At 39.5% G+C, this 13,420-nt stretch overlaps 1 protein-coding gene across 1 annotated transcript; it reads right to left on the bottom strand.

Annotated features, from left to right (window-relative positions):
- Positions 1-3,267: 3,267 nt before the first annotated feature.
- Positions 3,268-12,586, bottom strand: snrpd1 (small nuclear ribonucleoprotein D1 polypeptide). The gene is made up of 4 exons (XM_063069322.1): positions 12,506-12,586; positions 6,267-6,343; positions 4,946-5,137; positions 3,268-3,583 (listed from the first exon to the last, which is right to left on the bottom strand). The coding sequence occupies exons 1-4, from the start codon at positions 12,517-12,519 to the stop codon at positions 3,507-3,509; spliced, it is 360 nt and encodes a 119-aa protein (XP_062925392.1). The 5' UTR covers positions 12,520-12,586; the 3' UTR covers positions 3,268-3,506.
- Positions 12,587-13,420: the final 834 nt, after the last annotated feature.

Genomic DNA, 13,420 nt, shown 5'->3' with positions numbered 1-13,420 from the left:
CAGAAGTGGTCTTTGTGGAAGAGTTGATGCCCAAAAGCCATTCTTCCAAAGTTTAAAGCAAGCCAGTGCTCTGGACTGATGAGTCAAAATTTGACATTTTGGCTCATACAAGAATCAGTTTGTCCATAGAAGAGCTGTAGAGCAGTACATGAATCATTTCTGCAGCCAACAGTGAAGCACAGTGGAAGTTCCCTACAGGTTTGGGGCTGCATTTCTGCAAAAGGAGTTGGTGATCTGCTCAGAATTAATGGAATCATCAATGCTGAGAAGTACAGATTATCATCCATCACGCAATACCATCAGGGAGGCATCTCATCGGTCCCATTTTGCAGCAGGACAATGACCCCAAACCCATGGCCCAGTGGATGACTCGCACACAGAGAGTGAATCAAGTTGGAATGAATATGCAATAGCTTTCTTGAACAGTATGTTAGTGAACCTACTAGGGAACATGCTATCTTGGATCTGGTCCTGTGCAATGAGACAGGTAAAATTGGCAATCTTGTAGTTAGGGATCCTCTTGGCAAAAGTGATCAATGATCAAGTTTCTCATACAAATGGAAGGTGCAATAGTTCAATCTAAAACCAGTGTATTATGCCTAAACAAAGGAGAATACAACAGGATGAGGGAGGAGCTAAATAAGGTAGACTGGGAACACAGGCTATATGGTTCAAAGTGATTTTTTACAGTGCTCAGCAAAAGTATATTCCAGTTAAAAGCAAGGACGGCAAGGGTGGGGAGAGCCAGCCATGGGTAACTAAGGAAATTAAGGAAGGCATCAATCTAAAAGCTCGTGTGTACAAAATCATCAAGAGTAGTGAGAAAATAGAAGATTGGGAAAACTTTAAAAAGCAGTAAAGAACCACTAAGCCAGCAATAAAGAAAGGGAAGATAGATTATGAAAATAAACTAGCACAAAATATAAAAACCAATGGATAGTAAAAGTTTTATAATTATATAGAGCAGAAGAGGGTGGCCAAAGTGAATGTAGGTCCATTGGAGGACAAGAAGGGGGAATTGATATTGGGTAATAAGGAAAAGACCAAGACTTTGAATGATTATTTTGTGTCGGTTTTCACAGTGGAGGACATGTCTAACATGCCAAAGACAGATGATATGGATGCGATTGGAGGAGAGGACCTTGATACAACAGCTATCACAGAAGGGGTAGTGCTGAGCAAAGATAGACAAGTCTGCTGGCCCTGATGGAATGCAGCTCAGAGTACTAAAAGAAATGGCAGAGGTTATAATTGATGCTTTGGTAATAATTTTCGAAAATTCTCTGGACTCTGGGCTGGTCCCAGCAGATTGGAAGAAGGCGAATGTCACATCACTATTCAAAAGAAGGATGTAGGTAAAAGGCAAGTAACCATAAGCCAGTTAGTTTGACATCTGTAGTTGGAAAAATGCTTGGAACTATCATTAAAGAAGAAATAGCGAGGCATCTGGAAAGAAATGGATCCATCGGGCAAACACGGCAGATCCTGTTTGACAAACTTACTCAAGCAACACACATCAAAGTTGCTGGGGTGCTACATAAGACTTGTCCATAAGATAAAGATGCATTGAGTTGGGGATGATTTATTAGCATGAATAGAGAATTTGTTAACCAATAGAAAGCAGACAGTTGGGATACATGGGTGTTTCTCTGGTTGATAATCAGTGGTGAGCAGTGCACTGCAGGGGTCAGTGCTGGGCCTGCAACTGTTCATGACATATACTAACGACCTGGAAGAGGAGACTGTGTAGCGTACCTAAGTTTTCTGAGGACACCAAATTGAGTCAAAAAGCAAATTGTGTAGAGAATACGGAGAGTCTGCAGAGAGATAATAGATAGGTTAAGTGAGTGAGCAAGGGTCTAGCAGATGGGATACAATGTTGGTAAATGTGAGGTCATCCACTTTGGAAGAAAAAATGGAAGAGCAGATTATTATTTAAATGGTAAAAGATTGCAGCATGCTGCTGTGCAAAAGGACTTGGGATTGCTTGTGTATAAATTGCAGAGGTTGGTTTGCAGATGCAGCAGACTATCAAGAAGCCAAACGGAATGTTGGCCTTCATTGCTAGAAGGATTGAATTTAAGAGCAGGGAGGTTATGCTGCAACTGTATGGAGTACTGGTGAGGCTGTATCTGTTGTACTGTGCGCAGTTCTGGTCTCCTTACTTGAGGAAGGATATACTGGCTTTGGAAGCGGTGCAGAGGAGGTTCACCAGGTTGATTCCAAGATGAGGGGTTAGACTATGAGGAGAGACTGAGTTGCCTGGGACTGTACTCACTGGAATTCAGAAGGATGAAAGGAGATCTTATAGAAACATCTATAATTATGAAAGGGATAGATAAGATAGAGGCAGGGAAGTTGTTTCCATTGGTAGTGACTAGAACTAGGGGACACAGCCTCAAGATTTGGGGGAGTAAATTTAGGACAGGGATGAGGAACTACTTTACCCAAAGGGTGGTGAATCTGTGGAATTTTCTGCCCAATGAAGCAGTGGAGGCTACCTCAGTAAATATATTTAAGACAAGGTTGGATAGTAAGGGAATTAAGTTATGGGGAAAAGGAAGGTAGGTGGAAATAAGTCCATGGTCAGATCAGCCATGATCTTATTGAATAGTGGAGGAGGCTCAATGGGTCAGATAGCCTACGGCTGCTCGTATTTCTTATGTTCTTATAAAGAACTACCTTCTGCGAATAGAACAAGGAGATCCACAACAGATGGTATGGCCTCCAAAGAGCCCTGATCTCAATATTGGGGCTGTCTGGAATTACCTGGAGAGCCAGAAGCAAGCAAGACAGCCAAAGTCTGCAGAACTAGCAAGTCCTCCACGATGTTTGGAACAACATACCAGCCAATTTTCTTATAAAACTGCACAACAATGTACCTAAGAGAAATGATGCAGATTTCAAGGTAAAGGGATTGATTTGATTTAGTGTTTTTTTCACTGTTTACTGCAATTTATAGATATTTTTTGATATTTAGAAACAATTAGTTTCATTATTTTTGAAAGGATCTTCACTTTACAGGATTTTTTACATGTACCTAAGGCTTCCGCACAGTACTGTAGATGCTGACTGAACCTCTACCAAAAGTAACTATGCTATTAAAATATCGTGTTTACTGTAAATGCAGGAGAAACTAAGAGAAGAAAGCAAGTATACTCCATCAGGATGGGGGAAATCTCTGAATAATCATATGCTTTAAAAAAAATCACACAAAGTGAAATCTGTCAACAAGAGTATAGATAATTATTGTAATAACTGTGTGACTTCATTTTAACATTCATTTTATTACTCACAGACAGATCAATATCAAATCAGCATGTAAAAATATAAAAGGGATGCATTTTTCTTTTGCCTTATTTTAATCATACCATCATTTCAACAAAACAGTGGAAAACAATATGATGTGAACTGGTTTTATTAAAAACAGAAATAATGCAAAAATTCTTGAGTAAACAAAACTTTTACAAACATCAACTGCAACCGCCTCAAGTTGGAAAAGAACATCATCGTCTGGGTCCACCTCTCCCTCTACCACGACCTCTTCCCCGGCCTCGGCCTCTCCCTCGCCCTCGGCCAGCAACTGAGATTAAAACACAAGAGCCAAGGTTAGCTAAAATAATGAAAATTGTCATTATGGAAGCACTAATCCACCAGCACATGTGCAGTTGTACACGTGCAGGAATCTGAGCAGAATTTATTACTGAAAATCAAAGCATGGTGATGCCTTCCAGTTTCCAGTGGTAAGAATGCATATCAATGCAATGGTCATTTTCACAGAGATCTGTGTTATATGCACAGTAAATATTAGTAATTACAAAAGGTAAACTTTTCATTTACGAAACTGTTATACTGAATAATAAAGAAAACAATCACCCTCCAACCAAAGGCTGACACCAAGGAAGCTGACTGCTCTCAACATCAAGACTGGGACTGATAGTCACCTCTGGGGTGAATTTAACAATGAGTCAAACTTCGGGTTGACAGCAAACTGGGAACCAAGATATTTGGCAGATAGCTTTTTGGGGAGTTGGAGAGGGGAACAATGACATCCACACTGTAAAATCTATAACAAAGTTTTGAAAACATTAAAATTTCAGTGTCTGCAACGGTATGATTTTTAAAAATCATGTATTTTAAACGGCGAACTAGCTTGGTCTCTGATGTAAGATTATGAATTATGGTCACTGAAATTCAAACATTTGCTCCAAAGGCCAATTACATCACAGAAACGTAAGATGTACATTAAATTAATAAACTATCTTCAACAATCTACAACTGCTTGAAGTGTTGCCTCATTTTGGGAAGTGCAGCAGGAGGTAATACCTGTTAAAATTATTCATGAAACTCTAGGAATCAGATGAGTAATCATCCAACCTGCATACAACTCCTAAATTTATTTTCAAGATGGACGGTCTCTGCTAAAGAACTCCAATGAAAAAAGTGTGAAAATTTGCAGCAACTTACACTATCAAAATTCAAACCTTTATCTGTAGTCTAATGTACACAACTTAAAAAACAACACTTTTGCAGAGATGCAGTATAATGTGCCTTTATGCAGAATGTCAAAGTGTAATGATATGCAATGCAAAATATTAATCTGCTGATTTCCACATTCATACAGATATCTCTTACAACCAATTCAGATAACTGATCTAGCTTCCCACAAAAATGCTGCATGCCACAGTTTTTAATAAACCATAGAAACTCATTCCTGAGTGCTTTAGCAATATCATCTTTTGTACCAGTTACAAATTGATATGCTGTTAACAAAAGTAAGAATTAGCTTAAAATGACAGAGCTGATTCTAAAAACCAGGGATCAATAACTCATTGGTTTGGGCTAGATTCTAGCAGTAGAAGTTTGCTTACAAATACTGTAATTGAAGAGCTAATTTATTGTTTATATCTAAACATTTCAGTTAATCATTTAGCCAGCCCCATACCTGCTTCTCTCTTTTTTGACTTGACTTTAGGCTCAACATCCACTAAAAGTGTGTCCAATGGTAAGCTGTCTGGGAGCACAAAGTAACGAATGTTGTTTCCTCGAATACTAAGGGTCTCAAGCTGTACAGGTTCTCTGTTCTTCAGTGTCATCTTCACCGCTTTCAAGTGAGTGTTCATACTGACATCCACCCCTAGAATTGAAGACAAACAGAAATCCTTTGTGCATTTTCAAACATAATGGGCTAGTCACCCAGTGAACTTGATACATAAATGCTTCCTCCTCTGGGTTAAGTTGACCTTTCTTCAAATTGTTCTAATTAAGATTGGTCTGGTCACTATTCTTGCACTGACCATCTTTTTCTAGTTCTTTGTTGTTAAGGATGTCTCACTGTCCAACTGCATAATGAAATTGGGATGGGTATCAATACCAATGTAGTATTGCACTACTGTGGGTACTGTCCTGCAAACACATTAACAATAGTCTATGATTACTGTGGCACTATTCTAAAGAACTAGGATCTTTTCTCCATGTACTGTCTAGTCAACACCTCCAAGCACCATCACAACATACTATAGGGTTAATTACCTCATTGTTGTTGCATTAAATGAAAAAAAAACATTAACTGCAGCCACTATGAGGAAACACAGGGAAGTGGAACATTCTAAAACACCCTAAAAATACAAAACTCTTTATAAATGCAATTTCTCTGAAGCAAGCTATCCATTAGCACCAGTACCAGCAACAACAGACTTGAACCAACATGAGAATATTCAATGACACAATGACTTCAAAATAACGTCCACATTCAGAGGCTGTGGATGGGCAACAGGCCAACTTATGCAAGTTTAATTGTCATGTGGGATATAACATTCAACAACTGAAAATAGTCCATTTCTTTGTATTAATAGCATGAAGGCTTTTAATAGGCACATTCAAGAAATTATCACATCTTCCCCTCTCTTCATTCCACTTCACCAACTTCTCTCTCCCCACTCCAACTTCATCCACCAAGCCAAAGTTATTCAAAATCATTCTGCCATCCAATTTCCCATTAACATCTCACTAAGATATATCAGTGACTGAGTTTGAATCAACTGATTCTTTAAGATCACTGCTGTGCAAAACTGGAGAGGAAGAATACATAAATATTAATGCTGCCGAACTGACAAATATTTCTAGCGTTTTTACATTTTATTTCAATTTTTTTACATCATATTGTTCATTTTAACTTTTTATTCCAAACTTTCTATAATGATCTCACACCTGTGGGTTACAAGCCTTAAATGATCATCGAAGTTTCTTAGCTTCTGTAACTTTACCTGTGATAGTTCCATGCACCTGTGTTCCATTCTTCAGCTCAATGGTCACTGTCTCATGGCTCAACTTCATCAAAAATCTGCATAAAGAAAAACCCACAACTGAGCCAAATGTGAATATTGCTGCTGCTTTTCACACAAATATACATTTGGCTCATTAAACACCTTTACAATGTTGTGCATTTTGTTTATGTGAATGATTATCGCCCGGTAGCACTCACATCCACAGTGATGAAATGCTTTGAGAGGGTGGTCATGAGTAGACTGAACTCCTGCCTCAGCAAGAACCTGGACCCATTGCAATTTGCCTCGCCGGAAAAGGTCAACGGCAGATGCAATCTCAATGGCTCTTCACATGGCTTTAGATCACCTGGACAACACAAACACCTATGTCAGGATGCTGATTATTGACTATAGCTCAGCATTTAATACCATCATTCCCACTATCCTGATTGAAAAGTGGAAGAACCTGGGCCTCTGCACCTCCCTCTGCAATTAGATCCTCAACTTCCTAACCGGAAGACCACAATCTGTGTGGATTGGTGATAACATATCCTCCTTGCTGATGAACAACACCTCAGGAGTGTGTGCTTAGCCCAATGCTCTACTCCCTCTATACCCATGACTGTGTGGCTAGGCATAGCTCAAATACCATCTATAAATTTGCTGATGATACAACCATTGTTGGTATATCAGGCGGTGACAAAAGGGCACACAGGTGCGAGATATGCCAACTAGTGGAGTGGTGTCGCAGCAACAACCTGGCACTCAACACCAGTATGATGAAAGAGCTGATTGTTGACTTCAGGAAGGGTAAGATGAAGGAACACATACCAATCCTCATAGAGGGATCAGAAGTGGAGAGAGTGAGCAGTTTCAAGTTCCTGGGTGTCAAGATTTCTGAGGACCTAACTTGGTCCCAACATATCGATGCAGTAATAAAGAAGGCAAGACAGTGACTATATTTCATTAGTTTGAAGAGATTGGGTATCCCAACAAATACACTCAAAAACTTCTATAGATATACTGTGGAGAGCATTCCAAAAAGCTGCATCACTGTCTGGTATTTGGGGGGGGGGGGGCGGGCTACTGCACAGGACCGAAAGAAGCTGCAGAAAGTTGTAAATCTAGTCAGCTCCATCTTGGGTACTAGCCTACAAAGTAACCAGGACATCTTCAAGGGGTGGTGTCTCAGAAAGGCAGCGCCGATTATTAAGCACCTCCAGCACTCTTTTCTCACTGTTACCATCAACTAGGAGGTACAGAAGCCTGAAGGCATCACTAAGCAATTCAGGAATTCCCCTCTGCCATCCAATTGCTAAATGGACACTGAACCCTTGAACACTACTTCACTTTTTAAATATATTTGTTTTTTGTACAATGTTTAATATATTCAATATACATACACTGTAACTGATTTACTTATTATTAATTTTTTCTTCTATATCATGTACTGCAATGAATTGCTGCCGCTGCCAAGTTAACAAATTTCACAACAATAGCAGGTGATAATAAACCTGATTCTGATTCTGAATGTAACTTCAGTGCATAAGGAGTTCTTTCCTATTTGCATAAACAGAAAATATAAAATGTTTTGACATATTTTGGAAAATTAATTATGATTTCAAATTCCAGCCTTTGCAATCCCAAGCAAATTATTGCCAGGCCATGCATGAATTTTCGACACAGCTAACATTTAGAAGAATTCAGGAACATATATTAAAGAGTTTTAATTGTATCCTTTGTATTTCAAAGGATGAGATAGTTTATAAAATCTTACATATTAGATATATTTACAACATCAACTCTGATAGAAAAATGCAGGGCTATGTAGGAGGGAAGAGTTAGATTGATCCTAAGTGTTGGTTAAAAGGTCAAAATAACATTGTGGGTCAAAGTACCTGTACTGTGGGAAAGTATAATATAACTTTTTGTTGTAAAGTTCTCTATATTATATATGGACAGACACGATATCCAATATATATTAAATATAAAGGACTTTCACTACTGTGGGAATCAATTAAAACCCACATACCTACCAAAGTCCTGAACACGTAAATAATTAAAAAAAAATTAAAACCACAATCACTTGCAATCTATTAAAATGCCCAAACATATTTAAGTGCCCATTTTAATAAAAAGCAGCTCTTGGGAGTTTCAATTACACATTTGAAATTATTCTGCTATTAAGAAGTATGACCAATGCAATAGTTACCCAAAATTTAACATCGCCGTTATTCAGCCATCATCTATTTGTGTTGATTGCAAACAATTTGCATACAAATTTTACAATTTCCAACATTACAGCAGTGAATATGCTTCAAACATTTGTCATAGGCTGTGAAGGACTTTGAAAGACAAGTTTGCATTTATATTTAGTCTTTTAAATCTCCTCTTCTTCAGAAAGATCTAATTAAATATTATACTACATCCATGGACAACATGAAATGAAATGTGCCCTCCATATTAAATTAAATGGGCACAACGGTAGCATTGCCGCTAGTGTGACGCTGATACAGTTGAAGCCCGGAGTTCAATCCCAGCATCCTCTGTAGGGAGTCTCTGTACGTCTTCCCCATGGAATGTGCGAGTTTTCTCTGGATCCTCCAGCTTCCTCTCACAATACAAAGACATACCAGGCAGGTTAACTGGTCATTGTTATTTGTCCCATGAAAAGGTGAGGGCTAAACTGGGGTTGTTGTGGGTTACAGGATGGCACAGCCCAAAGGGCTGGAAGGCCTATTCTGCTCTGTATCTCTAAGCAAATAAAATTGACCCTCAACTTTGAATAAGGCAGTGGACAAGGAACAATTAAATGTGCAAACTCACAACTGAATGGAAGGCTAATTTTAAAAAAATGTCAAAGGAATACGAGCTTGTGGCAGAGAAACACAGATCGTTTAAAACATTAAAGGGACAGTGGCAGTGGAAAAGCAGACCTGACTGGTGAACAAATGGTCTTAAGGCCAAAGTAGTATATAGTGTTTACCAAAAGTTCATAAGATATTCTATCTGATGTAGATGAATGACCTAGATATTGAAGTGAAGGCTATAAAATTAAAGATTAAGCTTTATTTGTCAAATGTACATCAAACCAACAGTGAAGTGCATCGTATGTGTCAAATCCTATCAGTGACGATTGTACTGGCTACCCGCAGTTGTTGCCACATTTGCAGTACCAACATAGCATGCCCACATCTCACTAACCCTAACCAAACACCTTTGGAATATAGGACGAAGCTGGAGCTCCTGGAGGAAACCCATGCAGTCACAAGGAGAATGTACAAACTCTAACAGGCAGCAGCAGGAACTGAATTGCAATCAGCTACCACTGTTATTACGCTAACTGCTTCTCTACCATGCCACCCCTAACTTCAAAATGTGCAATGTAAAACTCAAATATAGTAAACATCAAGGGTAGTAAATAATCCCAGAATGATTTAGCCAGATGAGTTCAAAAGGCAGAACACCATCTGTTAAAACAAATACAAAAAAGTACTTTCATCAGAATAATGAGGGTGACAAAATAACTTAAGTGACATAACTTCAAAGAGTTGAGGGTCCTTGAAAACATTAGTATAACTTTAAATGACTATACAGGATGCTTGCAAAGAGCAGCAAGTAATTATTTAGCTTTGGTTCAGGTAATACGTAACCATTCTAGTCAGTACAATGTGGGATGCCTGTCAAACATCAGAACAGGAATAAGATTTATAAAATGACAAAGATGTGGAAACCATTCCCACTGATAAATGTTGAATAATCGTGGAATATAGTGGATGCTGGTTAATTGGACCATCTGTTAAACAGTACAGCTGTTTTTTTAAGACAATTTTTAAAGAATAAAAACTAATCAAGAAAATAACCGAGATTCCATTTGTTAATTTAGGACACTAGGCCGCTTAATTGGGATAGAAAACCGTTGCCAATTTCCAACTCGCATCAGTTGCCATGTACTTGTGTATCGGTTAGACACACCACCATGCTTAGAGCAGTTTTTAAATAGCGTCACTTGTGTGCTTAAGCTCAAAAAGCAGCAAATTTTGTCACTGATAGTTGGCAAGTAACAAACAGTAAAACAATTCAGAACTGTTTTCCTCACTGCAGTTTCAAGCATTCAGGCATGGAGATACCAGAAATGGCCAGCTGTGAAAATGAAACAATTTCACCATTTCAGCAAGTTGGAACTATGAAAAATTTGAAGGTATTGACAATCATCTTGAATGTTACAATGAAACTGAAGATTAGGACGATGCAATCATTGAAAGTATTTTATGAAGGCAGTCCATTATTTGCACTATGTGTCTGCGCTGGTTTTGTTCATTTACAGTTAATCAAAAGAACACAAGAGTACACTGGATGAATTCCTCCATTGGTAACTATAAGGAACTAATAAAGTTTTAGTGTACTGAAATAGTATTGGTAGTGTTCTAATTTGTTCCGTTTTATCACCAAGGAATTTTTAAAAGGAAACAATCACCAATCATGCATTCATTTGAATGAAATGATCCGGTCTGCTGTTTTCAATGGCTTAAAAGTTGTCAAAGCAAATTCTGAAGGGCAGGAGAATTATCCCAGGTATCCTTACCAATAATTTTCCTTGAATCAACATCACTAATATAATTAATGTAATTATCCCATTGTTGTTTGTGAGATGTAGCTGTGAGTATGTGAAAGGGAACAAAATTCAAGTCTCTACTTCCCCCAAGTCTCCTTTACGCATCTTTTAAGATGTTCCTTAAAACCTCTTCCTTCAAGATCTATCTTGGAGGGTGGAGAAAAGAGAACCAGACATGGTTTACTTGGATTTTTAAAAGAGGTTCAAAGTATCTCATAACAGACTCCAGCTCATGGAACACACACAAAATGCCAGAACTCAGCAGGCCAGGCAGCATCTACGGAAGAGAAGGTGTTTTGGGCCAAGACCGTTCAGCAGAAATGAAATGTCGACTGTACTCTTTTCCATAGATGCTGCCCGGACTGCTGAGTTCCTCCAGCATTTTGTGTGTGTTGCTTGGATTTCCAGTATCTGCAGATTTGTGTACCGCTCACGGAATTGGGCATAGCGGGTCAAAATGACTGACAAGTGGCTGTCAAGAGTCAGGGTAGATCACTCATTTTCAGAATGCCAAATTGTAACTTGTGGGGTGCCAAAGAGATCAGTGTATGGAACTCTATAATCTACACTGTTGGTTTAGATAACATGACAAATTTCATACACAATAGTTGGGAAAGCAGGTTGTGAGAATTACTTTGAGTCTGCAGAAATACAAATAAGCAAAATGAATAAACATGGCATTGGCTGATGAAATACAAATAAGAAAATGTGAAGCTACTCTTATTAATAAAAGAAATAGAAAAGCAGAATATTCTTTAAATGGATCGAGGTTACAGAAACCTGTTTAAGTGAGCTCGCCAGTACTTAAGGCTTTTTATTGCAAGCGGGACTGTTCGGGATTGTCAAGGCAACATCAATTAGAACTACGGTTTAATTTATGCAAGAATATACTTTTATTGGTGGCAGCTCAGGGAAGGCCAAATGTTGAATATACTCAGGACTGAGCTGGACGTATTTTTAATCTAATGGTTACAGAGACGATTCAGGAAAGCGGTGAGTCCACAATACTAGATTAGCCACGATCTTGCTGAATGATGAATCAGGCTCGCACGGCCTACTCCGGTTTTTTTTACGACCAAATCTATGGCCATCAGGTCCGACATCGCATAACAAGAGCTTTCTTTGAGGACAACACACATCAAAGTTGCTGGTGAACGCAGCTGGCCTGCTGCGTTTACCAGCAACTTTGATGTGTGTTGCTTGAATTTCCAGCACCTGCAGAATTTCTCGTGTTTGCGTTTCTTTGAGGACAGCCCAGTACCGTTTTCGCTACATTCAGGACTGCATAAATGTTGAATGGAGGCCACCTACGGTAGCCATATAGAGCCGATCAGCTTTCGGGCTTCTGCACATACCCAAAATATTAATCAGAGCGGCGTGAAAGAAGAAAGCCGCTGCTACCGTCCTTATTCGCCCGCCCTGCTCGGCCCCCAATTTCCACCGCATGCGGCTCAGGCCGCAGGCCTCAGGCCTAGGATAACCCGCGGTGGCAACGGTCAAAACCTCCCGTTGAACCAACCAAATCTCCTCCAATTTCTTTCCCGCCGCCCAAATTTCTCCCTCCATTGCGGACACAAGCCACTGCTTGGCCTGCTAATCCCCGAGTTCCCGCCATTCAGCTTACCGAACCAGCTTCATGATTCTGGCAATCGAAAACGGTGCGGCCTGCCTCACCACGGCACATGCGCGGTTGCCGGCAGGTTACTAACAGCACAGCGCCTGCGCACAGATGCCGACAGAAGGCTTGTTTCACCAGCCGTGCTAATGCAGAAAGTACTCAACGAGTCAAGGTAGTATTTGTGGAGAGAACACAGCTAACGTTTGATAAACCGGCATAAAAATGCGTACTCACCAGCAGCATCGCATAGAGGGGCCATGATTACAACAATGATAAACGTTTTGATGTAGTTCTTTGGGGAACCAAATTAAGAAGTTGATTGCGATTGATGATGTTAATTGTAGCTCCCAGCAGTCCTTCCTCATTGACAAGACCACTGTACATCTCAGTCTCTGCCATACTTGGGGTAGAAAGTGCTTCATGGGCCAGGAGCATGGGTAACAGGAGATGCTGCCCTCCTGCCACTTTCAATGCTCCCAAAGAGTCCTGAGGTTCAGAGAGCCTTTCCATTCTGAGCAGTAATAGTGCACGTCTCTTGTGAGAATAATTCATTTCCTAATGGAATCTTTGAGAACATTCTTGAAGTGTTTTCACTATCCACATCTGGTAACCTTTTGCCATGGCTATGCTTAGGATAGAATGGTTGACTTGGGAATCTGGTGTTGGTCAGAGCCAGTGCTGGGACTGCTGGCCTGGGCGAAGACTTCGACATTGCTTTGTTTATCCTACCAGAGAATATGGAAGATGTTATAGAACCACATCTATATACAATTTTCATAGAATGTATGTTTGAAACTTAGCAGTTATAAAAATGATGTAATTTTGTTTAATCAAAACATCACCTACATCTGCTGTTCACTGATACAAGATCTTCCCTTGCAACGTCATTATTTTTCAGTCCAATGACACTTCTCTTAAGCA

The sequence above is a fragment of the Mobula hypostoma genome, chromosome 17 (assembly GCF_963921235.1).
Source record: "Mobula hypostoma chromosome 17, sMobHyp1.1, whole genome shotgun sequence".
Classification (NCBI taxonomy): domain Eukaryota; kingdom Metazoa; phylum Chordata; class Chondrichthyes; order Myliobatiformes; family Myliobatidae; genus Mobula; species Mobula hypostoma.
The sequence above is the reverse complement of the archived record's forward strand: the minus strand, read 5'-3'. Positions and strand labels throughout refer to the sequence as shown.